This window comes from Eumetopias jubatus, unplaced genomic scaffold (assembly GCF_037043125.1).
Source record: "Eumetopias jubatus isolate StellerSeaLion01/CBP00866 unplaced genomic scaffold, mEumJub1_p1.0 scaffold_3, whole genome shotgun sequence".
In the NCBI taxonomy this organism is placed as follows: Eukaryota; Metazoa; Chordata; class Mammalia; order Carnivora; family Otariidae; genus Eumetopias; species Eumetopias jubatus.
Window position 1 is genome coordinate 123582439 of NW_028274809.1, and position 26804 is coordinate 123609242.

Below are 26804 nucleotides of genomic sequence, written 5' to 3' on the forward strand. Positions count from 1 at the left end.
TCATTTCTGCTCCTTATCTAAATTCTTTGGTTGAGTTTTACTTCTCTTGTTGCCCTTTTCTCCCCTGTAGAAATGGAGATGTCAGCTTGTCCCCCCTCCTCATTCATTCATTCATTCATTCAATCCCTCATCCAGCCCTCATTATGTGGCTGCCACTCAGGACTGCCGTGTGTGAAGTATTCCATTTATTTTCACCCCTGGGAATTCAAGAAAGGAAAGGCAGCACTCAAAACCCAGATCTTTTGGGTGCTCTATAAATAAAACCCAAGTTTCCTTTTTTTCTTCCCTTCCTGCTCCTCTTCCAAGCTCTGCTTCTCTTGGCAGGTCACACGAGCCAGGGCGCTTTGGTGGCTAGTGAAAAAAAAAGAGAGAGCGAGAGAGAGAGAGAGAGAGAGAGAGAGAGAGAGAGAGAGAGAGAAAGAAGAAGTCAGTGTGTAACTGTGCTGGGACCTTCGGAAATTCTAATGATGAAAGACAGAGTGCGGGCCCTCACTTCCCCTTTCTGCAAGGCACAGGCCTGGGTACCTGCCACCAGACTAGAGCAGTCCTCCCTGGGGAACCCGAAGCAAACATGGATCAAGAAGCTGTGGGCAACATTGTCTTGCTGGCCATTGTCACCCTCATCAGTGTGGTCCAGAACGGTAAGGGAAGGTCCTCACTCGGAGGGGGGGCAAGGGTGGATTTTGTTTGCCAGTTGTTGGCAAGTCAGTCTTACACCAGTCTCTGTGTCTATGCGCACTTTGGCCCACTTTTGCCTTATTTTGTTATTTGTTTCTTTTTCTTTGAATGTATGGGGTGTGTGCATTTGTGCCTGCAGTCGGGGTTTTCCTTCTGGTATTCCTTTCACTTTAATGGGGATGACTAACCAGAGCCAGGGCAGCAACCTAGAGGCTTTATCCAAACCCTGACTGAAGTGTCTGCAATCAGCATTTTAACTATTAATTACTGTGGCCAGAGACCGGGTGGGAGGCAAGAAGCCTAGAAAGGGAACGTGAAGTACATGTTTACTCAGGCACTAGGCTTTAGTAAGCGCGGCTGGGCTGACCTCAGTGCAATTGAGATTATCTGTCACCTGTCAACTAAAAAACATGGTCAATTTGGGGGGTGGGAGGGAGAAATCCCCTTATCATTATTTCATCCCTGTGCTGCTCTTTCTTTTTTTTTCCCTTGTGGAGAAACAGGTTCTTTGTAATACTTTCTTTTTCCCCCTAGCAATGTATAATTTTGAGGCATTTTTCCTATGCATTATATATTTACATAAAGAGAGAGAGGAAGCATTTTTCTTGTGTGGGGTTTGCATTTCCATTAACCTTGCTAGCACTTAAAAAAACCAAGTAAGGGACCCAGACCTGACAAAGATAAGACCGTGTTGAATTTTCTTTTTAGAGTTCTGAGTCAGGATTGCCACCGACTCTTTTTATACATATTTCCAGTGGCTTTGTGTTTTGTAGTTTATTAAGATAGAGGAAAAAGGAGAGTAATTACTAAGGGCAGCTGCTGTAACCTAATGGTCATTACTGCGTGTCCCCACACTGTCACACTTGGGAAGTTTGAATATTTAACCGGTTTGGGATATCCTGTTATTTCCCCCCAGCTTGAATGTGGACAGAAGCTGAGGTTTCGCCTTCTGAGCCCAGAGCGGGGCTTCCCGGAGACCTTCCCACCCAAGAGAGGCCCAACTTTGCATCCTCCGAGTACGTTTCCTATATGGAACAGCAGTTGATCGATTTTTGACCCAAACATTTTCATACTAAATCCACACCATCAAGTTGCAGCTCAGAGAGGGGACAAAGGGATTGTTTAGGCTGCCATTCCTCAAGCCATTGCTATTTCGTGCGGGGACCGTGAGCTCCCTTGATCTTGCACATCAGCCAGGGATTCATTTATTCAGCCTACATAAAGCTGCCGGGACCCGCTGTGCTGGCTTTATGGGGATATCGCTATGGTGCGGGCCCCCAGGAAAGGAAAAGATAGTGAGAAAAGATGGCCAGGCATGGTCAACAGGAAGCCTTCAAAGACCCTTCTGGTGTCTTTGGGGCAGTGTTCCATGGGTGGGTGGGTGGACAGGGCTCTTTCAGCTCGGTGTAGGGTCTCCCCTCCGGCCCTTCCTTTTATGAGCATCAATGTAGCTGATGATCTCAGTGGACTGGGGAGCCAGCTCCCCGTCACCCGCCTGTGGGGATGGGGCTAAGCTAGCTGGAAGGTTGGCGCTCACCTTGAGCTGTTCCCTCTCAGTTCAAAGCTGACTTGGGGGAGGCTGCAGGGTCTCCTGTTGTGAGTACAGAGTCTCTTCATCTCTCCCGAGATGCAGAAGCCGCCCTTGGTCTGTTGAGTGGGTCCTGGGCTTTTTCTCTAGTAGCAGAACAAACCCTGATCAGACTGGAGGAGGAACCGTGAAGTTCCTAATTATTTTTGGCAGTGAGAGTAAGTCTTCTTCCTTGGTACAGTATGGAAGGAGAGATTATAACTAGTCAAATGTCTGAGTCTTAACAACCACAGTCTAAGGGCCTTGACTTTGGACAGGCCATTTCAGATAGGGAAAGAACACAGTGGCCTCACTAATAGAAGTCCACCAACTGATGAGTGGGATGGAGGTTTCCTGTGGGGAGATGTGAGTATGGACCTGAGTGGAGTTCCCGTTTTGGGCTGGAGACTTTTTCAGACTGGGCAGACCCTACGTGGCGGCCACATCCTTTCCTCTGCCCTCCCCCACCCGCTAGGGCAACGTAGGGGGAAGAGTGACTTTGTACAGCTCTGGTGCACCTTTGCTGGGGGAAGGGACAACCGGCTGCTCTTTTGAAGCCACAGAAGCAGCCCAGCCACATTCCTCTCTGAGGCAGAGACCTCGGACTGCCATGTGATGCTGAGACCACTGCGTGAGGCCTTTTATTTGTAACTGTGAACTATGCCCATGTCGGGGAACAAGAAAAAGTCCAATAACTTGGCAGAGAACATCTGTACTTGCTTGCACCACGAGTTTTCAGGTAAACACAAAGGTGCAAGTGCATGTCCAGAGCCTCTCTTTGCAATTCTAATTAACCGCGACGTTGCAACCATAGATCTTCCTTACAAAGTTCAGAAAATATGCAAAAACTGTGCCTCTCTCCTCCTGCCCTGCAAAATGCCATTTCCAGCCCTTCCTGTTAGTGTTAAGGAGTATTTACATGTTGTTGTCAGGACCGCACACTTTGTCTTTGTCCCAAGACAGAGGTCCTGTCCACCTGTGTCTGTGATGGTATCTGGGGTCTGTGCTCTCTGTACACTGTGTGGACCTCATTTCTTGGGAAGAGGCCAGAGCCCAGCCCGCCTGGGGGCACTTCCTCCTCTGACTCTTAAACATTTTTAGTCATCAAGATCTTTGAACCTGTGGCCCTCTTCCAGCTTGATCCAGCAAAACACAGATTTGGAAGCACAGAACGAGTTTAAAATACATCATTCCAAGAAAGCTGGGCCAGAACCACCAAAGCCTGGTTTCCCAGGGAGTATAGATAGATGCATTTCCTATGAATAGCATCCAGAGAGCCTCCAGCTTCTCCTGCCAAGGTCCCAGCAGCGTTGACATGCAGCAAACTGAAAAAACACAGATTTGGGGAGAGCGATTTCCATAGGAAGCCAAACTAATGAGATTGAGAGGAGAAGGTGAGCCGAGGGGTAGAGCACTGAGCCTCGTGCATGAAAGCCTGAATGGCAACAGCAGAGAAAAGATGTCTTGCAGCAGGACAGCTGTTCCCACAGCCCTCTGGTTGTAGGGAAGGGTTGTGGAAATTGGCATCATCCTCTCTCCTCCACTCTCTTGTTACTGTGAAGCCAAGAAGGGGGTGACATGATGACCCTACGGACACAAGGGTTTGTGAGAATAGTGGTGAGGAGGGATATAGAGCTGGTAGTGAGCCCTTACCTTCCCATGTCATCCCTGGTACTCCCACCCCAACACACACACACTCCTAACGAACCTCATGGGCACCATATTGGAAGACCTAACAACCCAACCTAGGGTTGGATGGGCTTTAGAAACAGGACTCATGAAGTGCCCCATAGCGGAAATCTTACCTACACCATTCTCAGTAGCTCCTACCTGAACCTTCCTGCGCTAAAGAGCTCACGACCTACTGAGCTTGCCCTTCCCATCATTAGGTGTCTTGAGAGTTGGCTTTGTGTCAAGCACAGTGCTTTGTGTTGGGAATAATGCCTCACTGAATCCTTGCAGCCTGTGGAATATACACTATTATTATTCCCATTTTACAGAGAAGCCATGTGGGGCTTGGAGAGGCTAGGCCATGGGTTGAAAGTCCTCGAGCCAGTTGTGGTGACACTGGGATCCAAACCCATTCTAAAGAGTAGACGCTTACGCTATGTATATTGCCCCAGATACATTTATTCAAACGCACACTCCTCAAGAGGTTCTACTGCCCTATAACCTCCATCCACTGGTCCTGTTTCTATTCTCTGGAAAAGCCTGGACTATGCTTGCTGCTTCTAGGTTTACAGAGTCAGCTGTAGCACCCTACCTTCAATGTATCACTTCTCAGGTGACTTGGTTTCTAGGGTCCCTTGTCGTTGGGTCACCCCCTCCCACCCCCACCCATCTTGCCCTGTGCTAAGATGCAGATGATAGATGCACCTAGGATCCAGACGTCAATTCTATGAAAATAATCATGGGCGTGTGATTCTTTGAACACTTGTATCTCACTGCTGGCGTCTATTAACTTTCTGCTTAACTAAAATCTCCAGATCTTTTCATGTGATCCTGAGAAAGTTAGTTGGCTTCTCTGACTCTCAGTTTCCTTAACTGAGAAATGGAGCTATGGTAACTTCCACATGTACTTGTTGGAGGCGCTGCGTGGCATACCCGGGGGCAAGTAGCCAGCAGGGCCCAGCATGTGGTAGGTGCTCAGGGATGGCCTGCAGCCTTTTCTCTTCGTGTCTCTGCCTCTGGCTCTCTCTCTCTCTCTGGTTTCGGCCTACTGTCAGCAGTTGGCCAAGATCAGTGTGTTCGTGGTCTCTGCACGAGAAGTTTCTGTGATACCGTGGAGGATAACGTGGGGGCAGGGTGTGAGTGGGCGGTGAGGAGTGGGCAAAGGAAGCCAAATTCTTTCAAGTTTAGCTAAGCAGGAGGGAGAGGTAGAGCCTAGTAGATTGAGGCAGGCTTGCTTTTGTTTTGTTTGATGGGTGGGAAAGATCCGAGTCTGTTTCTAGGGTCAAGAGATGGAGGAAGAAAGAGAGGGAAGGTTCAGGAAATGGGGAGAACACCAATGAAACAAAGGGCTGAAGGGGTAGCAGGAATGGACTCAAGGTCACAGGTAGAGGGCAGTCCTTGGAAAAGAGGAAGGGGTTGGTTTCTCTGAGCAAGGAGAGGAAGAAGAAAGGCAGATGCAGAGAAGTACGGCCAAGTGGTGCGGCTGGTTGCAGAAATAACCTCTGACTTTCTTAATACCCGTCTCTGACATGTTCAGAGGCAAGGGCCGTCCCTGTGGGTTCTGGAAAGGCAATGGTCAGAATTTTCTACTGTATTTTGTGGTAAGAAGAGACATTCAGAACAGACCGATGTGTACTTGCATCCTGTGTGGCTGATGGAATCCCTGCGGTGAGCTTCAATGTGACAGTAATGGGAAAAAAAAACATCCTCATCTGCCCCCCTGGATTTGAATCCCCAGCTGTGCTGCTCCCCAGTGGAGTGAGCTGTCCGACCTCCCTGAGGCACTGCGTCCTTGTCTACAAAGTGGGAACAGCACTGTCCACTTCCCAGCATCAGCGGAAGACCCAGTAAGGGAATAAATGTTAGGTGTCTGCTGGAGCGCCTGGAGCTGGCCGATGCCCCCTTCAGACCAGTGGCCCTTAGCTATGCTCCAGACAGGCACGTTGCTAGGATAGGGCTGTACTTTTGCCCAAAAGAAAACCAGGGCAGGGTTTTCTTCATATACATGGTTGAGAAAGCATCCGTTTGACATTTTTTTGAGGAAGCTAATATGAAGCTGATGAAAAGGAATCCCATAAGACCCCTGATATTCTCGAAATAAGAGTAAAGGAATATAATGGGGGGGAGGGGAGAGAGACCTTCATTCCTACCCCTCCCCCCCAATCTATAGACAAACCTTCTGGATTCTGGCTCCTCGGCACCCCTCACACCCCACAGCCATCACCCTAGTTGGCTCCCTCCTATCTTCCCCCCTGTCGTGGGCCTGACCCCTCTAGACACTCACCATGCAGAAAACAGAATGGCTCTTTGCTTAACACCATTCTTCAGCTTACACCTGTCAGGAACTCCTTGTTGCTCGTGAGATGGGAGTAAGTTCTGATTTTCTTAACATGGTTCTCATCAAGGTCATAGTCACGCTGCTAAATCCTGTAGGCACCTCTCAAGTATCCTCTTCTTCAGGCCTGGGCTCACTTACTGCTTCCTCACTCCGTCCACCCTATGAGCATGCCACACGGCTCCTTACGCTGCTCTGCCTTCTCTTCTGTCCATGGCTCGGCACACAATATAATTTTAATTTGAGTGTTTTGTTCACTGTGAAACACTGTGTATGATCTGTCTCCTCTTCCACCCTTACTGGAACATAAGCTCCTCAGGCCAAGGTTCTCTGTGTGTTTTGCTCTCAGATGCAAGCTAAGTGTCTGGTATATGGCAAGTCACAAAGAAAAATGTCTGAAAGAACAATTCACCATCTATCTCTTTGGCCTCATTCGTAATTCTGCCAGCTTCCACTCCCTGCTCCTGATTTCCCCCATCATAAGCTGGACATAGCAAACCAAAGGCTGTTCTTGCCTCTGCACCTTTGCGTATTCCATTCCACTCGAGTGGGGTGATCTCCTCTGTTGCCCCCTCCATCTCTTTGGCTAATTCCCACTTGTTCGGCAAATCTTATTCTAGATGTCGGTTCCTCTAAGGATCACTCCGTGATCCCAACACTGAATTAAGTTGCCTCTTGGACCCTCAATGTTCTCTGTCAGTTTCATCTTAGCATGAATCACTAGAGGGCAATTTCTGCTCTAATTGTGTGTTTATTTCCTTTGACTTGTAAGAACCTCAAAAGTGGGGGCTGTGTCTTGCTCACCGTCAAGGTGATGGCTTCACCATCACCAAATGCAGTGATTTGTAGAGATAGCTACTGAATGAATTTTTGGCAAATGACATTTGATGGAAGACATTTAGGGCTGTTTGGAGGGCACATAGAGGGAACATTGAACGTTCTGGTAAAATAATGGGACACCAGGCTCAAGAACGTGCCTGTTATAAACCAGATCCAAATCTTTCTCTCTGCCAGGTTTCTTTGCCCACAAGGTGGAGCATGAAAGCAAGACACAGAATGGGCGGAGCTTCCAGAGGACGGGAACACTTGCCTTTGAGCGGGTCTACACTGCCAAGTGAGTCCAAACCCTGATACTGCAAACTAAGAGTGCGGGCCCGGGCACAGGGGCCTCCCTACCAGAGTGAAGACCACTTTCGAGGCTACATGTCTGTCTGGGCCAACCTTCAGAGTGCGGGGGGAGGCAGAGCTCCCAGGGAAGGCTGAACCTCTCCTGGGGGTGGGAGTGGGGGTGGCTTTGTGGACACCCCTCATGATCTTAATGAGTGCTAGTGTTTCAAGAAAGGAATTGGGGATATTGGAGGCTGGCGGGGGGAGATGTGTGATCACCACACCTCCACCTTGCTCCAGAAACTCTGAGCCAGTCCTGTGGTCACAGTGTTACCAGTTTCCTGGGGAATTAGTCCAGAGGTACTACCATGAAAACCAGTCATGACTCACTGGCTGACTTTGGAAGCAACAGGTGGGCCGTGATGGCGGCAGCCTTCAGCTCACTGCCCCTTGTGTCCCGCTCCGTGGACATCTGGAGGTGTGGCAGGACCTTTCAGAATGCCCGGTCTCCTTGAGCAACCAGAACAAGAACAGTAAGAATGGGGGAACTGTGCAATTGCTCCCCCCGCCATTCTTTACTTTTGAATAAAAAGGCTGCTTGAAAACACCTGAACGGTTCAGTGAAGGAAATGGGAGCTATTTAGGATGCAAATCTGAATCGATGTTATTCAAACACTCATTTTTTCCTTTATGCAGAATGTATTTGAACAGCAGTTTCAGGCAGTGGCCTGTTTCTCTGTGCCTGTGATGAGGGGCCTGTCAGAAGGAAAGGCTTCAGCTATGAGCTGGCGCAGGAGCTGGCCTTGAGTCTTAACTCAGAGATGACTCTGATGGCCCCCACAGATCTTTCCAAACGGGCAGTCATGGACACGCAAGGAAATCATCACAGGCTGATGTCTCGGTCCCCTCACCCCATCTGGGCCCTTTGCTTTTTGGGCTCGGGGCTTCAGGCTACTCCTGAGCGCTCGCAGTCCCTCCAAGACCCCCCCCCCTCTCCCGGGCCCTCACCACCTGCTCTGTTCCCCCTTCCTCAGACTAAGCAGTCCTGGGCAGGGTCATTCCGGCAGTCGGATCTCAAGGAAATCCTTTGCTGAGCTACCTACAGGGAGATTTCTTTTTTAACGTTTGGGCCTTCAATGTATGAAGTTAAGTTTCCATTTTGCCAGCAACGAAGACAAAATGGAGCAGGCCGGGCCGTTCAGTTTCTGCCATTTTCCCGAGAGGTGGGCTAGCTCTGTGCTCACACCTGGCCCCTGGCTCCAGCACCCAGATTGCAGAAATGCCCTTTGGTGGTGGCTGCGCTACGTCATTTGGAAGGGCGGTTTGGAAGTTTTGCAATGGTGTGGGGTTCCTGACGGAAGAAGGGGCCAGGGGAGAGGGGTGGGGCATTCTTGCTGCCCGCGGGTCCCCATGGTGTGGATGCTGCAGCCCAGCTCCCCAAGCCCCTGTGTCTTTACCGCTTCACCTCCGGCAAAGGAGAATGAGAAGAATGAAGAGGAGAGGGAGCTGTGGAGAGGTAGGAGCTCAGGGGGAGGAGAGGAGAATTTTCTGTAAGATGAAGGTTGCCCAGATACTGTTGTGGTTCTGTTACAGAGACCACTTCCTCCCTGACCCAGCTAACAGCAAGCACTGGGTGTGCCTACGGTGGTTTATAGAAGGGCGGAAAGTTTGGGGCCACAGGCTACTGTGTGCTGGCAAAAGCCAGAGGCGCCCAGTCGGCTTGCATCTGCCAGGAAGTTATAGGCAAAGGGTTGTGTGTTGGTCCAGCAGAATATCTTCTCCAGCGGTGGCTTGTCAAGGGGCCTCCAAAAGCACCAAAGAAGGTGCAGGTTGAGCCATGGATTTGCAAAAAGACAAGAACATTTATTTAATCTTGTTGTCTAAAAACTAAGAAATTAAGCTGTACTCATGTTTAATACTCAGGTTGAAAGCCGACTGTGTATTATACCTGTCACAGGGTTGCGTGATCAGATCTTCTGGTTGATGGGGTGTGAGATCATAAATGTTTCCAGACCACAGCTATCAAGAAAAAGTAGTAAAACAGGATAAATGATGCTGGTGGGTTGAAAAGCCTGATGCATATTTTTCAGCATAAAATATGACTGCTGACAGATACAGATGGTTCCAGATTTTGGGGGGCAGTTGATAAACAGATATTGCAGCGAGGTGTGGCCCATCAGCTCCAGCTTGGCCTCGGTTAATGGTCTGTCCCATCACCCATCACCCACCAGGGCAGAACTGAGTCAGGGTTTGAGAGACAAAAAGAATCTTGACCTTGACTCTCTGTTCATGTGTATAAAACATAATTCAAAGCTCTGTTCCCCGATGAGCACAGCTAGAACAAAGTTTGATTTCTGGAAGAAAAGCTCAATTAACTGACCTAAGATTCTTCCCCAGGAGTGCAGGTAAGCACGCGTTGCTGAGAGGAGAGGGGGTCTCTGGACAAGTGTAAATTTCTGACATGTGTTCCATAGATTACAAGTTCATGAGCTGGTAACACGCGTTACAGAGAAGAAAAAGTTCTGGACAGCAAGACTTTTTGAGAACTTTTGATGAGCTGAGGAACATTGTGATTCTTGGTTCTCCAAGAAAGGGAAGTCATTTTTTAACTACAGATACACCCCCCATTTTTTTTTTTTTGCAAAGTGTATCAAGGGTTTATTTAGTGTTTTACAGAATACGTTTTGCGAAATGCCACCCTAAAGTCCTTTCTCTCTTGCACCTCTCAAAATCCACCTCAGACTCACTTCTGAGTGGGGTGGACTTGTAAATAATTGGAAGGTAATAGATCTGCATTGATTCTATTGATTAGTAGTGATACTATTACTATTATTAGTGATATTTACTTAAGTTAATCCAAACTCACTAACAAAGCACTATGTAAGTACTTCTCTATCTGATTCCCAAAGGTGGAGAAAAACAGAAGGGAAAATACGAGTCCTTTTCTCCGTGAAAACATTGATAGTGTAGTGCATCAACTCGAGCGCAGCACAATGAATTGTCGACAAATCTGGCAAGCACCTCGGAATTGGACCTCAAGAAATGAGAGCCAAGATGGGTTTGCCAGTTTTGTCTTGCAGAAAAAATGGCGCACAACTCTCCACAAAAGAAAATTTGGAAGAATGATAATTTGTCAGCAGGAAAGACATTTCCACTGGGGATTGTAAGAAGGAAGACGTTGGAACAGTAATAGTCACTATTTATTGAAAGCTTGTTATGAGTCAGACACTGCTTTATCGCATTTTATTTTCACAAGCCAGGGTGGTAATTACTAATGTCTCCACTCACCTCCTATAGATGAGGAAGACCGAGAGGCTCAGCGAGGCTAGGAAATGCACCCACATTCACACAGCGGCTGACTAGACGTTGGACCGAGGCTTTGTGACTTTAGAGACCATGTGAGCATCTGCTAGGCTCCATCTCAAGAGATAGCCACATCACTGACCAAAGCTACTTGAATTCAGCCCAGCAGTGGCCCTCTGTCAGGGAGGGGCATCTTGCGTGGAGCTGTGGGTAGAAGACATATCAGAGATCCTGGAGCGGAGAAGGACTGGCTTGAGCCAGAGCGAGGGACGGGACTCTAGGTATATTCTGGAAATCCAGAGGAGGAGCCCATTCTCTTAAAGTTGGGAGAGTTTCATTTAACTCCAGACAGACCATTTTTATTGGGGACCAAGGTGACTTGAGACAATAGGAAGAATGATTGAATGACTAATTCAGTGTCACATTACTATACCATTCTCTCTAATGAGCAAATTCCTTAGTTAATTAAGAATTTTTTAAAATTTTGCACCACCCAGATGAATCCAGTACTTAAAAACAAACAAAAACAGAAGCATGAGAATGAGGAGGAGGCAGGGGAGATCTTGGTATTAATAAATTTTCAAACTGTTGGAGCATCAGGTATTAGGTCCCATCAGATGTAGAACATTATTCAATTAAATAAGGGATGTGCTCCCGCTTTTCTCGAACTGGGAAATAGATCACATTCTGAGTCCCAAGGCTGTGGTTTGGTGCCTCTGATATGTAAGAATATATATGATGCTCATGCTCTGTAGCTGCATATAGGACCTGTTTGTTCGCTAAGTACTTCACCCCGAATAATAAATTTGTTCTACCTCCTGCCCTTCAGAGTTCCTACTGTGTCCACTAGACACAGTGAACCCCCTGGGCACCTGGCAAGGTGAGCAGGGCTCTGTTCTCTCCCCCGTGCCTATAGCCCAGGATAGGATACACTGCTTTCTTACCTTTAATTTCATTGGCTTCTCCAGTAGAGGATCTTTTGATCATCAGAGGGACATGAAGTTTCCTGTGGCCAAGGACACAGTCCATCGTCTCTGGGTTCTCTGCAGGGGATGGACCAAGGGCTGCTCATTCCAGAGTTCTCAGTGGTACCAGTGAGGCATGAGACGCTATTGGTCGGAACAAGAGTTTATAGCTGATTTAGGAGGGAAAGCATGAGAACCAGATCAAGAAGTATCCCTAGGAAGGACTCCAAGGAAGGAATTTGGATAAAAGGCTGAACACGTTATGCAAATTGCATCTCTGCTTTTACCCGTGCAATTTGAATTACATTAGACCAGTGGTCTTTTAACTTGAGCATGCTTCAGAGTCACCTGGAGGGGCTTGTTAAAACACAGATTGCTGTTTCCCCCACCCTGGGAGGTTTTAATTCTGTGGGTCTGAGATGGGCATTGACATTTGCAGTTCTAGCAAGTTCCCAGGTGCTTCTGATGCTGCTGATCCAGGGACCACGCCTTGAGCACCACCTCATTTAGAGCATCAACTCTTAGAGTTTACATGGCTCTCAGAGTTGCTCTCAGTCTTAGGTTTTTCAGGTAGGGAAACTAAGTCCAAAGGGATTGTTTTGCCATTAACAAACAGCTGGTGAACGTCAGGGCAGGGACCAAATCCTAGTCACGTGCCGCTTCCACTCTATTGCTTTGCCCTCCCATCCTTTCAGGCTTCCACGTCTTGTAAGGTTGTTTTCCCATGGACATGTATATTGGTTGTCCTGATCTAGACTCTAAACTTCTCAAGAGGACACTCGCTATTTATTTCGCCTAGTCGAAGAGGTAACAGACCTGGTTTTAGAGTTGGACTGACTGTCGCTTGGTGATGCTGAGCAGGTTACTCAGCTTCTCCAAACCTCAGTTTCTCATGTGAAAATGAGAGTAGCTACAGTAGGCTGAATAAAAGGCCCCCAAACACATTCACATCCCGACCCCAGGAGCCCATGAATAGGTTCTGTTACATGGCAAGAAGGAATTAAGGCTGCTAACCAGTTGACCTTGAAATCAAGGGAGTATTCTGGATTATCTGGGTAGACTCCAATGTCATCACAAGGGTTCTTTAAATATGGAAGAAGGAGGCAAAGAAGTCGGTGTCAGGAAGACTTGAATGGCCATCGCTGCCTTCGAGGTTGGCAGGGGGCCACAAGCCAAGGAATGCAGGTGATCTCTAGAAGCTGGGAAAGGCGAGGAAATGGATTCTTGGCTGGATCTCCAGCAGGACTGCAGCGATGCTGACAGACTTGACTGTAGCCCAGTGAGACCCATTTTGGACTTCTGATCTTCATGTGATTTGTCTTGTTTGAGGCCACCGAGTTTGTGGCTACCTGTTCCAGCAGCCATAGAAAATGCATGCAGCCACCCCTGCGCCCCCTCGGGACCTTGGTGAGTTTACAAGAGACGAAGGGTGTAAGACACCAACATGGTGGCTGGAGTGAGGTGAGAGCCCCTCCACAGGAGCCAGGACTGAGCCCTGCACGCTGCGATCCCACTACCAGCAAGGGACCTTTCTGAGCACCTGCTTTTCTGAGTCGACCCTGGTTTCTCTGGTGCTTGAAGCTCACCCTTTGTTCCCCAGCCCAGCCTGTGAGTCTGAGCTGACTTGTGCGGCTGACAAAGGTTTCCTGAGTTGGGCTCCTCTCCCCTGCCCCTCCCCCTAATCCTGACAGCTGCCACAGCCCTGCTGTCTGTGTTGCTCACTTTTCAATTCCAAGAAGCACTTTGGCACAGCCAGGAGCAGGATCCCTGCCAAAACGAATCCATCAAGAAACCAAGTCTCCTATTGGCTTCGCCGAGGAAGGGAGTGAACGGATCTCGAACGTGTGTTTGCTTCATACCACTGCCCATTTCTGATGGGGCACCCGTGTCTTATTGGTAGATGTAAGTGCAGTTATGAACGGGGTTTGCGCCTCACGTGTGATGGTGATTATCAATTTGGGTTTCGGGTGATTTTCAGACTACGCTGCAGTAACATGTTTTCTGATTTTTCTTCTTATTGTTATTTTTTTTTTTTATTCTACAGCCAAAACTGTGTAGATGCGTACCCCACTTTCCTTGTTGTGCTCTGGAGTGCGGGGCTCCTCTGTAGCCAAGGTAACTCGGGCTTCTCTGTGTGTGTTCTCTTCCTGAAACGTGCATCTTGAGGGGGTTCGAGTGCAGGCTTTTTATTGAAAAGACTTTGCTTGACCTCCAGCTCTGCTCTGCGAAGGCCCCGGAGAGGTGAGAACCCCCGGGGAGGTCGTCTTGCAGGCCTGCTCTGTGCCCGGGTGGGGCGGGTGCGGTAATGCATTGCTAATGCTTGTTCCCTGGTGGTTGGTTGAGAGCTGCTTCGCGGACAAGGGTGGTTTCAGGCTAAATGTGACTCAGAATCCTTAAGCAGTCTTCGCCCTGATGCAAGGGCATTATAAATGAGAGCGCCTGAGGGATCTATTCTGGGACCCTGTCACTCGGTGAGTCCGCTAATAAGCTTCCAGCGGGGCGGGCGTGTGTCTGCAGAGCCCCGGTCTCCAACCCTCTCCCGGGTTATCGGCAGCCCACAGCCCCGACTCTAGCAGGTTGACTCCCAGAGTTGATTTAAAATGAAATGGAAACCAGAGTCCTGTGTTTTGGTCCCCTTTGGAGCTTGGCATTGCGCCTGGTGGAGGCTTGGCGTGACCTGGCCAGCTTCCACACCGTGGCCCCGCAGGGCACGTGCCTAAGGAAAGGCCACTGGTGGCCTCTGAGGGGCTAAGTAATCCTCTCCCACTTTATGGAGGAGGTAGCGGGGATATTATCTCCCTCTAGGATCTGCGAGGACACTGGTTCAGGGAGATAAGGTAACTTGTTCAAGCTCACTCAGCGGGTGGACGCAGAGGCAGGATGAGAGCCCAGGTCTTTGGGGCTAAATCCTGGATTTTTCATAAGTATCTTTCTGCATTATTTATGTATCTACTGCATATACATTGAACACCTACTTCGTGGCAAGCCCTGTGCTTGGATACAGAGTGATAAATAAAGAGATGGTGGTGGGGCACGCAGCACTTGGTGAGCTGAACCACAGGGAAGACGCAAATGGATAAATTCTTGCCGAGAGTGAGAAGTGCCAGGAAGGAAAAGGATCAGGTGCAGTAACAGGGAACAGAGGTGAGGGATGGCAGCAGAAACTCCTTCAGGGACGCCATGTGGCCTCTTTCTGTGCTCCATAAGGCTGTCATTACTCACTATTTATTTACCACTATCTATCCTGAGTGAAATAAGAAACATGTCTGGCATAACTTGAAAAATCAAGTCAAACTATGCTTATACGAGGAGTTATGATTCCTTTTATGTCTTAGATGATACTTGATAGAGATGAATCTCCAGTTGTTCTAGCTGGATAAATACACAGGGAGTGGGAAGGTGTTTTGGAGTCCTGGAACCACGCATTTCAGCCAAAACAAATGTTGGCACCGCTAGGGGACGAAAGTGTCAGTAAACCCTCTTCGATCATCGTCATTCCTTATGACTGTAGTAAATTACTGGATTTTTTAGTCAAAAGGAACCACAGCGATCATTCTAGCCCAGAGCCATCACTTTATAGGAGCAGGAGTCCAAGTCCCAGAAGGACAAGTGGTTTGCTCAAACCTCAGAATTTTCGAGTCCAGATTCGAACCCGCTGTGCCCCTTCTACTGTTCCAAGCAGCCTGGGTCCACGAGGCATGCACCGTCCTCTGCAGGAGGGCAGTGAGCACAGCCATTTTCCACCCCTGACTCCTGTCAGCTCTTGTTCAGTTTAGCTGCCCATCGAAAGGGAGACGGTCTGGTAAGTTAGAGCGGAGCCATCCAGATAGGACAAACCAAGAAAAGACTTCGTCCAGGGCAGATTGTGAATTCTGACAGTTCTGTGACCTTCAGATAATAAAGAGCATGAACCTCATAAGCAGTTTCTTTTGTGCTTTGGTTTTCTTTTCTTTCTTTCTTTCTTTCTTTTTTTTTTTTTTTAAGATTTTATTTATTTGACACACACACACAGAGAGAGAGGGAACACAAGCAGGGGAAGCAGGAAAGGGAGGAGCAGGCCCCCAGCTGAGCAGGGAGCCCGATGCAGGGCTCGATCCCAGGACCCTGAGATCATGACCTGAGCCGAAGGCAGACGCTTAACCTACTGAGCCACCCAGGTGCCCCTGCTTTTCTTATCAAAGCACATGACACTAGTATTTTGGGAGGCAAGGTGGAGTTGTGGCAAGAACACGGGTCTGGGGGTGGACAGACTGGAGACCGTTCTGAGGACACTCGTTGCTGGTGCTGGGACCCTGGGCTGTTACTCAGCTTTCCTCAGCCTCAGTTTCCCCATTTGTCAAGCAGCAATAATCGAGTTCCCAGGATGATTAAGTGAGAGAGTGTGCATAAAGCCCCTGACCTGCTGCATGGAATAGATCAGATCAAACCATATACACCTGCCAATGCCTGACTGTTTAGGACACACAAAAATGGCAATTTCATATAGTCCAGCCTAACAATAGATGCCCAGTAGAGGTTATTCATAGTGCTGGTGGTGGTAATACAGCTTTGAAATGATACAAACCTGGTTTCAAATTCTACCTTGTTAAAAAATAAAATTCGGGGCGCCTGGGTGGCTCACGCCTTCGGCTCAATCATGATCCCAGGGTCCTGGGATCAAGATGCCCTGCATCGGGCTCCCTGCTCGGCGGGGAGTCTGCTTCTCCCTCTTGCTCTCTCCTTGCTTGTGCTCCTTCTCTCGCTCTCTCGCTCTCTCTCTCTCAGTCAAATAAATAAAATCTTTAAAAAAAATAAAATAAAATTCAACCAAGTGAATTTGAAGATCGAATTGGCTTTATCAAAGGATTCATGAATCCAGCAGGATCCCGTCTGGTAAGCAGAGGGGAGCTCCCAGAGGGTGTACAAAAATGGAAGGTTTTTATAGGAAGGAGGGTGGGGCAAGAAAGTTGTTAGCAAAAGAAAAGGATTGTTCCAGGCAAGGTTTCTTTCCCTTGGGGGAAGGAGGGGTGGGGTCTTATCCTGCAGATTACCTCATCTTCCTTTGAAGGAAGGAGAGGGCCCACGTGGCCGATTACTTCATTGGCTCCTATCAGAACATTCCCAACTACAGGTTAAGACCACATTTCTGTGAAATGGCAGTTAGGTTAGGGATGAAGCCCTGGTTTGGGGACTTGGCCTAAGTGATGCCATTTTGGGCCTGTGGTTTTCTTTTTAACAACCTTTTCCTTGGTTCACCTGACTTTTATGAGTTCATTTAACAAATAATTTTTGAAAGCCAGTATGTGCCAGGTACTATGCCGAGCCCAGAGATTATGTCTAGCAAAAGATGGCTGTTCTCATGGGTCTTTTGGTCTGGTAAGGGACTCTAGGCAAACTGACTTCTTTGAGCCTCAATTTCCTCATCTGCCAAAGGGGACAGTAATGCACTCTTCACCAGGTGGCCAGGAGGATTGGAGACCCAAGGACCCAAAGTGGCTGGGGCAGTGCCTGACATAAAACGTGCTCTGTCAACACAGTTAATTTGGCATTTGAACAATGTTGGAAGGTCTTCAGAGTGCTTCTATACCCAGGCGCCTATCTCACCCTCACGATCCTTCCTGCTAGGTAGGAAAGCCGCAATCAGCCCTCTGTCCAGATGTAGGAGGAGTTAAGTATTAGCTCCTGATCATAATAGTCCTCGTGGGGTTGGGTTTTCTAACTCTCAGCTCTAAGGTTCAGGACTCCTGCTGCTCATGGTTTTTACTCACAGGCCTAGAAGGCAAAGGGAGTCTTCCTCCTTAGAGATCTTTTTTCCTCCCCAAAGATTGATTTATTTATTTGAGAGAGAGAGAGAGAGAGAGAGAGAGAGAGAGAGAGAGCATGAGCACACACAAGCGGGGGGAGGGGCAGAGGGAGAGAGAATCTCAAATAAACTCCCGCTGAACTCGGAGACTGGCACGGGGCTCGATCTCACAATCCCGAGGTCACAACCTGAGCTGAAATCAAGAGTCAGATGCTCGGGGCGCCTGGGTGGCTCAGTCGGTTAACTGTCTGCCTTCGGCTCAGGTCATGATCCCAGGGTTCTGGGATCGAGCCCCGCATCGGGCTCCCTGCTCCGCGGGAGGCCTGCTTCTTCCTTTCCCACTCCCCCTGCTTGTGTTCCCTCTCTCGCTGTCTCTCTCTCTCTCTCTGTCAAATAAATAAATAAAATCTAAAAAAAAAAGAGGGAGAGTCGGATGCTCAACTGACTGCCCCCCCCCCACGCAACCCCCTCCCTAGAGATCTTTTCTGAATTGGCCACAATTGTTCAGAAAAGGTCGAGCATTGCACTGCTTGGAGGCCCAGAGGGGAAGGGTATGCTTTTAAGAGAGCCAGCCTAGAGCAGGGCTTGGGGTTCGGGGTGATGCCAATAGAAAGTAACAGTACTATCATAAAACTTCTAGGTTTCTACCAGCCCTAGGCTTTTTGCTGAAGTTCCCATCAGCCGGGACTGCGACTGCGAGAAACTGAGGCCTCTGCTAGATTTTGCGACCATCATTAGTTGCACAATGACTGTGTCGACATTATGTTACTTTAGCATGTTCTGGCATCTGTGAAACTCACACGGGGTCTCCCTTTCTCCCCTTAGTTCCCGCGGCCTTTGCTGGACTGATGTACCTGTTCGTGAGGCAAAAGTACTTCGTCGGCTACCTGGGGGAGAGAACTCAGAGGTAGGCCACCGGGACTGTTTAAGAGCCAGGGTGTGAGTCATGCTTTTAGAGCGAAAAGAGCCATCACTCACAACCATATTCTGCCTAAGCTTTAAGGCTCTGAGGGATCACCTGGGGCCGGAGGGGGAAGGCTCACCAGTATCCCTCATCCTTTACCCCCTGAACTTTGCGGGCTCTGCAAATGCAGCTGGGGGACTTGACTCGTGTGCCCCATAACCAACTCCTCCACATGGCGCTGGGCTCACAAAGGATGATTTAACGCCATGCGCTTGCTACACATTCTTGCAACCCCACACCCTCTACACCCACCCTTCAGAGTCTGGGCCTTGAATGACTTTCTGTGTCTGGCTTCCCAAGGCCTCCGGTGAGTGAAATGTTTTATTGTTTGCCTAAAGAAAACGAGAGCGAAAGCTTGCACCTTGTGATAAGTTCTCTTGAGTAACAAATCTTCCGGGGACCAGCAGGAAGAACGTGGCAAAAATAGGCTGCACTCACACGCAAAGGATGGAGTCTGTGAATAGTGTCCCCGTTGCATTGCTTATAGATGCTGACAGACGGAAAGCTCCAGAGTAGCAGTTACATACTTTGACGACACCCGGCTTGGATAGTCGGGATTTTCATAAAATAAATGAGGACACTTACAGAAGAAATATTCGCGGTCTAGTCTGCCGTCGGTTCCTTAGAATTCCTAACGTACCAGGAGGGCTCCAAGAGCCAGGCTGGTTCTCTCCAGTTCCGGGATGCTGCCGCCCCTACGCGGGTCCCGCCTTCCCCTCCGTGTCTCTCCTTTGTCTCATTTCACATCCCCCTCTGTCTCTCACAATAGCACCCTTCTCTCGTGGTTAATGGGCTCTCCGCTCAGACAGCATCCTTCAGTGGTGACAAAGGCTCTGACATCCCTCGAGGTCGGCAGGTGAAAGCACTAACATCTGGGGACCTTGGGAGCCTGTGAAGCTAAATGACTGGGGGGCGGCCGATGGGGTAGGGAGCTTGATGGTGAGCTGCAGCCTGGAGGACGACTCTCCTTCCTGCCATTCTTTTTGTTGCTCTTCTTTCCTTTAAGCCTCTCTAGTGGTGTCCGTATGTGTCCTCAAAAACCACAATTCCTTCATGTCTCTTATCCTAATCAACACTGTCATAAATGAGGTTCTGTTTTCTCTCCCACCCTGGGAAACCTCCGTTCTGCCTTTCCCCGGGAGATCACCTGTTGTCAGTAGGTGGAGGGAGGAGGGGTGTCTATCAGTGAAATTGGGGCGGGGGGGTGTCTGCTCTCTTAGGCTGCGTCCCTGGGCCTCCCTGTCTTCCTCACCAAAGCCTCAGGGGTTTGGCCCAGGCACTCTTCTCCTCATCTGTCACCACTTGCCTGAGATCTTAAAGTTGCTTTAATTCTAAGACAGTCTGTGGAGCATGACAAAATGTGTCATTTACCCACGGGCTCTTTTCATTTTCAAGGTAATCACTGCTAGGGAGTGAACCAAGGTGGCAAAAATAATAAGATAGAGACTTAAAATCTTAAAACTATCGGATTTCCCTGGACCTCATAGACATGTAATTGGTCTAAACTCTTAAATCCTGGCCTGGTGCCCCCCAGGAGAGGCCGATGAGATGGCCCCAGCCCCTGTACCCCGCCATGTGTGCTGTGTTAGAGACTTCTCACCTCTCCTGCATCCACAGCCTGCCTTACTGACCCATCAGAGTGCTCTTTCCTGCTGAGACCAAACGTGGCCGCATAGGACTTCCAAATATAGGGTTCTGAGCTATATATCAACAGAATGATAGGTACTAGATGAAATGTCTAATCCTAATCTAGACCAAAATATAGCTTGAGGTGGATATAAGCCCGAGGGCCTCTGTGGCTAGGGCCAAGAGGATTTTCAATTCTGCCTTCTGGAAACTGTGTGCTAATACCCTTCCACGGTGGATTCCACTGTGGACGCCCACCTCCGTTCCTGGGCTGTGCCACACTTGGACTCTGCCAATGATTTCATGGCTCAATGTCTTCGGGATCTGCTTATTTCTTGGGCTCACCAACAGAGGAAGATACTGCTCAGTGAGACCCTTCCAGGAATTTCTCCCTTGGGCTCTCAATCATTTTTTGCTCCTCCGTAGGGCTTTGGCCCTAACCGCATCAGAAGTTCTAGTGCGCTTTTTGGTCCAGTGGGTAGGCATGACATTCCTTGATATATCTCCCCCACCAAAACTTCTCCCTTTTGGGATTTTGTACCCCCCTTCTTTGTCCCCCCTAGAAGTTTATGGCCCTACATCCTATTCCCTGTCTTGATTCGGTAGTTGGTAGCATCTCTACAGGCAGTTAAGAATGAATTTTAGTTTCTTCCCCTTTCATTCTAAGCTACTATCAGGCCCAAACCAGTGGCTGTTTGGCATTATAGACTACTTGCCTTTTATTAGCTACCTTCCCTGGCTGGCACTAGGCTGCCCTCTCTTCCTGTCCCTCAGAGCCCTGTTCCTTGTCGGAGCTCCTACTAAGTTCCTCTCTGCAATGTGAGTTCTCAACCCAGTGGTGGACGGGGCAGAGACTGGCAGTGAACTCAGGCCAACCCACTCCACCTTGCCCGGCTTGCCGGCTCACTCCTCATTCACTCCCCACCCACGTAGTAAATACTTACTGACCACCTGCCCCCAGCGAGGTACTGAGTCAGTTGTTGAGATGATAATAAACACGACAGAGCCCTCGCGCTCAAGGAGGCCCTGGGGGCTGCAGGAGTCAGGGGCAGTACCCAAAACACGAAACCTGTAGAAATAATTATGGGCACAGTTTTCAGAAGTCCTGGTCCCTCGTAGTCATTTTCCCCTTTAGGGTCAATATTTTAGAATCTTTGTTCCCAATGTGGACCATGGGGTTACGTCACCAGAGTTAGACTCCAGGGGTGAGTCTAAGGGTATCAAGGTTGGTGTTTCTAAAGTGAAACCCCCCAACCAACGACACCAGAATTGCCTGGGGTGCTTGTTAAAAATATAGATTCCTGGGCCCCACCCTGAACTTTACGGACTCTGAATCTCTGGGGTGGGAACCGGGGGAATACGCATTTTAACAACTTGTACACACAGTCTGGGGATCACTGAAGGCTGTTCATGCCTCTTTTCTAAGATGATTCATTTGACAAAAATGTATGGAGGACTTGATTTATTGGAGATATGTGGGTGAACAAAGGAGCAGTATCTTGCTCTCATGGGCCTTACAGTTTTTATTCCCTTTAGAAGTTACCAGGTTTAAAGTGGTATTTCTTTATTGAAAAGAACAGAATTATAAAGCCAGAGGGACCATAAAGTTTTCTTCTCCTACCCACATTTTGTATATATTTTCTGTGTGAGGCCGGGAGGGTCAGCAACTTGCCCAAGGCCACATGGCGGAGAGCTGGGGCTGGGGCTCAGGGGCCTTGATGCTGGGGCTTGCCTGTCTCACATCACAGCTCCTCCTCCTCGAAGTTTTAGGCACATTTGAGAGGGAATTGTTTGTCATAAGGCCTCTTGTATGTTTTCATGTAGGTTTCATGGTGTGTGTGTGTGTGTGTGTGTGTGTGTAGGAAGGGGGGATACATTTGTTTCAAAACTAACCACAAAATCCTAGTCTCCAAAACCCAGGAGCCCTCAGGAAGGGAGAAGGAGCAGCCCACTCTGCCTCTTCTTGCCTGTGGGACCTTAGGCACATCGTTCAACCTGTCTGTTCTCAGTTTTCCCACCTGGAAAATAGGTTAACAATATTGCACAGAGTAGGTTTGAGGATTCCGTGAAGTCGCATATATAAAACACCAGGTCTCTCAGATGCCGAATTTAATTCTGACTTTCCCCACCCCATTTAGAGAGAACTATGTATCAACTTTTAGAAACAATAAAAGACACGCCTTGAGTTTCAGAGTCCAATTATGTAGCTTGTGGCCGGCTTTTCCTTCTACCTCTCCTTGGCTTCCCCAGAACCTGGGGCAGGTCCTTCCTCTGGGCGCACCATGCCCACCTCCCAGGGCCACAGCCCATCTCCAAGCCTGACGGACTGAAAGAGGAAGCTAATGAAGTGCCCGAGCTGGGGACCTGCATTCACCCTTAGCCCTGCAGGTGATGGGCATGCGTTGAGCTCCTGCCTCCCACACCCTTCACATGGTCTGGGAAGAGTTAAGGCACCACACAGCCGTCTCCTGGGGGGCGATCCACCTCGAGGCCTTTGAAAAATGCTGCCCAAAGTCAAGAACACCACAATTTCAGCAGCAGGCACTGCCATTTCATCCTTCACCACAGATTTATCTCGAGCACGTTCTGAAACGGCTTTGCAAATCACTTTTTCTTGTTTCTGTAATGAGCATATGGTGGCCTCATTCATGTGATAAATCTGAGCCACCACGATATTTGACTTTTCACAATTTAATTTCTCTGAACCCTCTGTTCTCTGGCTAAAAAATATCCCTTACTTAGACTCTGTGACTTCCTTATCGGCATTAGCAGGTAACTGTCTGTATTTGTCTGCCAGGGACACCATAATTGAGTACCAGCTCAGACAACAGAAATTGATTGTCTCTCTGTTCTGGAGGTGAGAAATCTGAGATCAGGATGTTGGCTGCCTTGTTTTCTCCTGAGGCCTCTCTTCTCGGCTCATAGATGGCTGTCTGTGCCCTGTGTCCCCACCTGGTCTTCCGTCTGTGTGTGTCTGTGTCCACCTTCTCTTCTTGTAAGGACACCAGTCATATTGAGTCAGGGTCCCCCTTGGTGATCACAGTTTACCTCAATTACCTTTTTAAAGACTCCATCTCTAAGTACAGTCATGTCCTGAGGTGTTGAGGTTAGGACTTCAACATATGAATGGGGGGGTGGGGACACAATTCAGCCTATAAGGCTCCCTTGAGGAGCCAAATATTTTTCCCCAATAAAGAGATAGAACGTCTCCCTTCATGAGCATGACTGTAAACAGGAAACCCAGGAGAGACCACAGCTGGTCAAGGAGCGGGGTGGGGGCAGCTAGCTAGCAGGGCTGCTCAAGCTTTAACGGCCTGTGAGTCATGGAGGGACTTGTCAAAATGCAGATTCTGATCCGGTAAATCCAGGGAGGGCCCTGAGATTCTGCATGTCTAACAAGCTCCCAGTGGATGCTGCTGGTCTCTGGAGCACACTTTGAGGAGCAAGGAAATAGTCAACTGCAGAATGGTTTTCAGACTCTTGGCATAGGAAAGTTACGAGTTACAGTATGAATCTTTGGGGTCCATTTCCGAAAGATACAATTTCTCATGTTGAACCCGTGGCTGCCAAATTCTGCTCTCTCTTGATTATGTCAAAAACCGGGCTCAGCAGCACTGACTCACCTGTTCAGCTGAGCCGGCTGTTCTTCTTGAGCAGTCTTGATTGCCAAAGGGTCCCCTCACCGGGGTCGTTACTAACAGCCTTAACGAGCCATTTGGCTGGACTTTCCGAACATGCTAGTGCTTGCACAGATGGATCCAGCCCCAGCGGTCACAGAGGATGGTGGGGGGGGGAAGCCGGGGCAGCTGCTGTGTACAATTAGGCGGTCACATATCACTGGGGAAATGCCTCCTGACCCCAGCTGCTGATTTGCCTAAGCAGCTTAGGATTTAGAGCCTTCGAGAGAAGAATATGAACGCACTAAAACATCTCTTCCCCCTCCATTCACTTACAATGTAAGAGCCTGTCTTCCATTGTGAGGGGCCCAGCTCTTGTTAGCGGGAATAGGAGGTATTCCCCAGTAGCCTCAGGAGTGAGACTGAACTCTCAGATACTGAAGCACCTTTTAGATTCCACCAGCCTTATTGGCTCATTGAAACCAGCACCCGTCTCATAGAGTACTTAGGTCCTGCGTTAGACCCAGCTGCTAGCACGGCTTTCTAGGCACTCCCGGAGCAGGACGGCCTCAGGAGGGGGCCTGACAAGTCAATGGGGTTCCAGATCCCCGGTCAGAATGCCCGATGACCAACCAAGAGAACCCACCGCCTTCACGCCGTCGGGGAAATCAGGAGAGCACTGAGAAGCTGCCCAGCAGAGCCCTAACGATGACGGGGTTGGTGGTCTAGGCTCTTTTAGCTTGGTTTAAAATATATTCGGTGACCAATAACAGCGGAGATGCTCCCATTCTTCACGTGAAGTTTGTACAGCATTCTGGAGTAAAAGGAACCCTAATTTAAACCCCATGTATCTCAAAGTTGATACCATTTTCCATTAAGTTCGTATCACTTTGCTGCTTCTACAGTTTTCTTTCTCTTCCAGCACGCCAGGCTACATATTTGGGAAACGAATCATACTGTTCCTGTTCCTCATGTCCCTTGCTGGTATATTCAACTATTACCTCATCCTCTTTTTCGGAAGTGACTTCGAAAACTACATAAAGGCAGTAACCACCACCATCTCCCCTCTGCTTCTCATCCCTTGACTCTCCGCTGAATGCAGGGTCGGCGCTCTGTGATCAATACTGAAAGTCGTCATAATTCAACCCTTGCAAAGATGTAGCTCCTCTTCAGACAGCTGTAAATCTAATGACCATCTGGGCTTCACAGCTCGAGTTAACCGTGCTTTCCCTGGAAGAAAATAACTTGGTGTCCGCCCCACTCCTTGAGATTGGGGGTGGCCCCGGATCTCTTTTCAGACCCACCATTCTGTATGTTTCTTGACTTATCCCGCTTTCTGAAGATGTTTTGTGACCACATTCATGTGTTCCTAAAATAAAATGCAGAGACATGGTTTAGGCTGCTGGGTGAGTCTTTTGTGGGTTTATTGCTACATTTGAACAACTAATCTGTTTTCCTCGACCTTCATATAATGATAATAGGAAGGACACTGTCCTTATACACACCTGTGCCTGAAAAGACATTCACCAAAACGTCCACTCTGATTATCTCGAGGTGAAGCGATTTGGGGTAAGTTTTACTCTGCAGTTTATATTTTCATGTATTACTTGAAGTTTCTTAATGAGCAACTAAACATCACTCAAAAAGGAACCAGAAGAAACACAACTGAACCCTGGCCTTTTCTGGGAAGCCTTTCCTACCCCCAGGCTGGCCTGGGGTTGCCTCTTGACCTTCCACAGCACCCGCTGAACATCTCAACTGCAGCAAACCCATATTACAATGTAAAGATGTTTATTAGCGTGTGTCACCCTTCCCCACTAAATCATTAGCTCTTGAATATCCCTGAAATCCTATTTCTTTTGCTTTTCCTGTGCCAAGCTCGGAGACTGTCACATAGCAGGCGTCCTGCCTCAAGCTATTTTAGAACTCAAACAGACGTCCTGTAAAAGTGCTGTATTGTAGAGGACAGTAGGGATGAGTTTTATGAGTTTAAGATGTGTTTTCTTTCAATGTTTTAATGTGATAAATTGTGGAAGAATGCAAAAAAAAAAAAACGAAACAAAACAAAAAACCCAAAAAACAAAAAAACAAAACACCCCACGCTTTCCCTCCTATGGACAAACAGACTTCCTTAAGAAGCTTTTGTCGACTTCCTTAAGAATCCTCCACATACCCCATGAGGATTAGGTTGGTATCTCTATGTGCCAGCATCGTGCCTGGAACCCATCATATCATTTTAGTTTAAAATGTGCTGTAACTCAGTGTCAGAGGCTAAGATAACGCCAGGCCCATTGTGGGGGGCCCCAATTATTAAACAAACGAATAAATGAATGAATGAGTTAATAAGTCACTGGCTGGCAGTATTGAATAAGGTATGTGTGTTGAGCCATTTCCCATATTGGGGATAGATTCACGGTGGTCCAACCACTGTCGCACATGGTGTCCCTTGGCACTGAGTACAATTTAGAAGATAGCTGGGTATGTATAATCAAGAGTCCAGGACAAATGACAAAAAGAAGCCAGCTCCTACAAGGGGAGTCAATTCATGAGGCCTTAGCTTTCAATTGAGGTGACCAGTAATAATAGATGAGTCCTGTTTACTCCCATCTGAGTCTCATGATGCTCACGATCTTAGGAAGGATGAGGCAAATCTGGGGGCCAAACGTCGCCAGCTTTCTCTGTGTTGCCTGCTTGGGGAGTGGAGTGAAGAGAAACATGGAATCTGGGCTGTGTGATGTCTGGATTGATGTGCTTCATGTGTGATGCTTAAGGCAAGCAGATTGCTCAGTTCAAGGAAAAACCCCCATGTGGACATGGTTTCCTAGGCCTATCTGGTGGTCCAGACTAAAGCCCCATCTGGGCTTTTATGCCAAACCCCTCCCAGCAGAAGCTTCTTGGTGCCAACTGTTTTAGTAGAGTTGCTCTTAGCTCTCTGTAGAGAGCAGACTCAAATGTCCTAGCCGGCATTGGAAAGAAAAGTTCACAGCAAACAGCAGTGTGGAAGTGGCCCCAAGGCCTACCTCAGCCTGGGCTTGCTTTGGAGCAAGTTTGCCCGAAGGATTTCCTGGGAGGAGGGGCTCCCAGTTTTAAAACTGGGACAGTCCTGGGCAAACAAGGCTGAGCTGGTGACTGTAAGGGAGAGCTAGGCCAGAAAATGCTCAGGGGAGACTGGGGACCCTCTAGCTCCCA

General features: G+C 48.5%; 1 protein-coding gene across 2 annotated transcripts; it reads left to right on the forward strand.

Moving 5' to 3' along the window:
• Positions 1–468: 468 nt before the first annotated feature.
• Positions 469–25008, forward strand: ALOX5AP (arachidonate 5-lipoxygenase activating protein). 2 transcript variants are annotated; one of them, XM_028104415.2, is made up of 5 exons: positions 469–641; positions 7266–7365; positions 13671–13741; positions 18234–18315; positions 24538–25008. In XM_028104415.2, exons 1-5 carry the CDS (start codon positions 572–574, stop codon positions 24698–24700), a joined length of 486 nt encoding a protein of 161 aa, XP_027960216.1. In that variant the 5' UTR covers positions 469–571; the 3' UTR covers positions 24701–25008. The 2 variants fall into 2 exon arrangements, with proteins under 2 accessions (XP_027960216.1, XP_087877915.1); XM_088021789.1 differs by lacking the exon at positions 13671–13741 and having other exon boundaries at positions 472–641; positions 24521–25008.
• The last annotated feature ends 1796 nt before the right edge of the window (positions 25009–26804 follow it).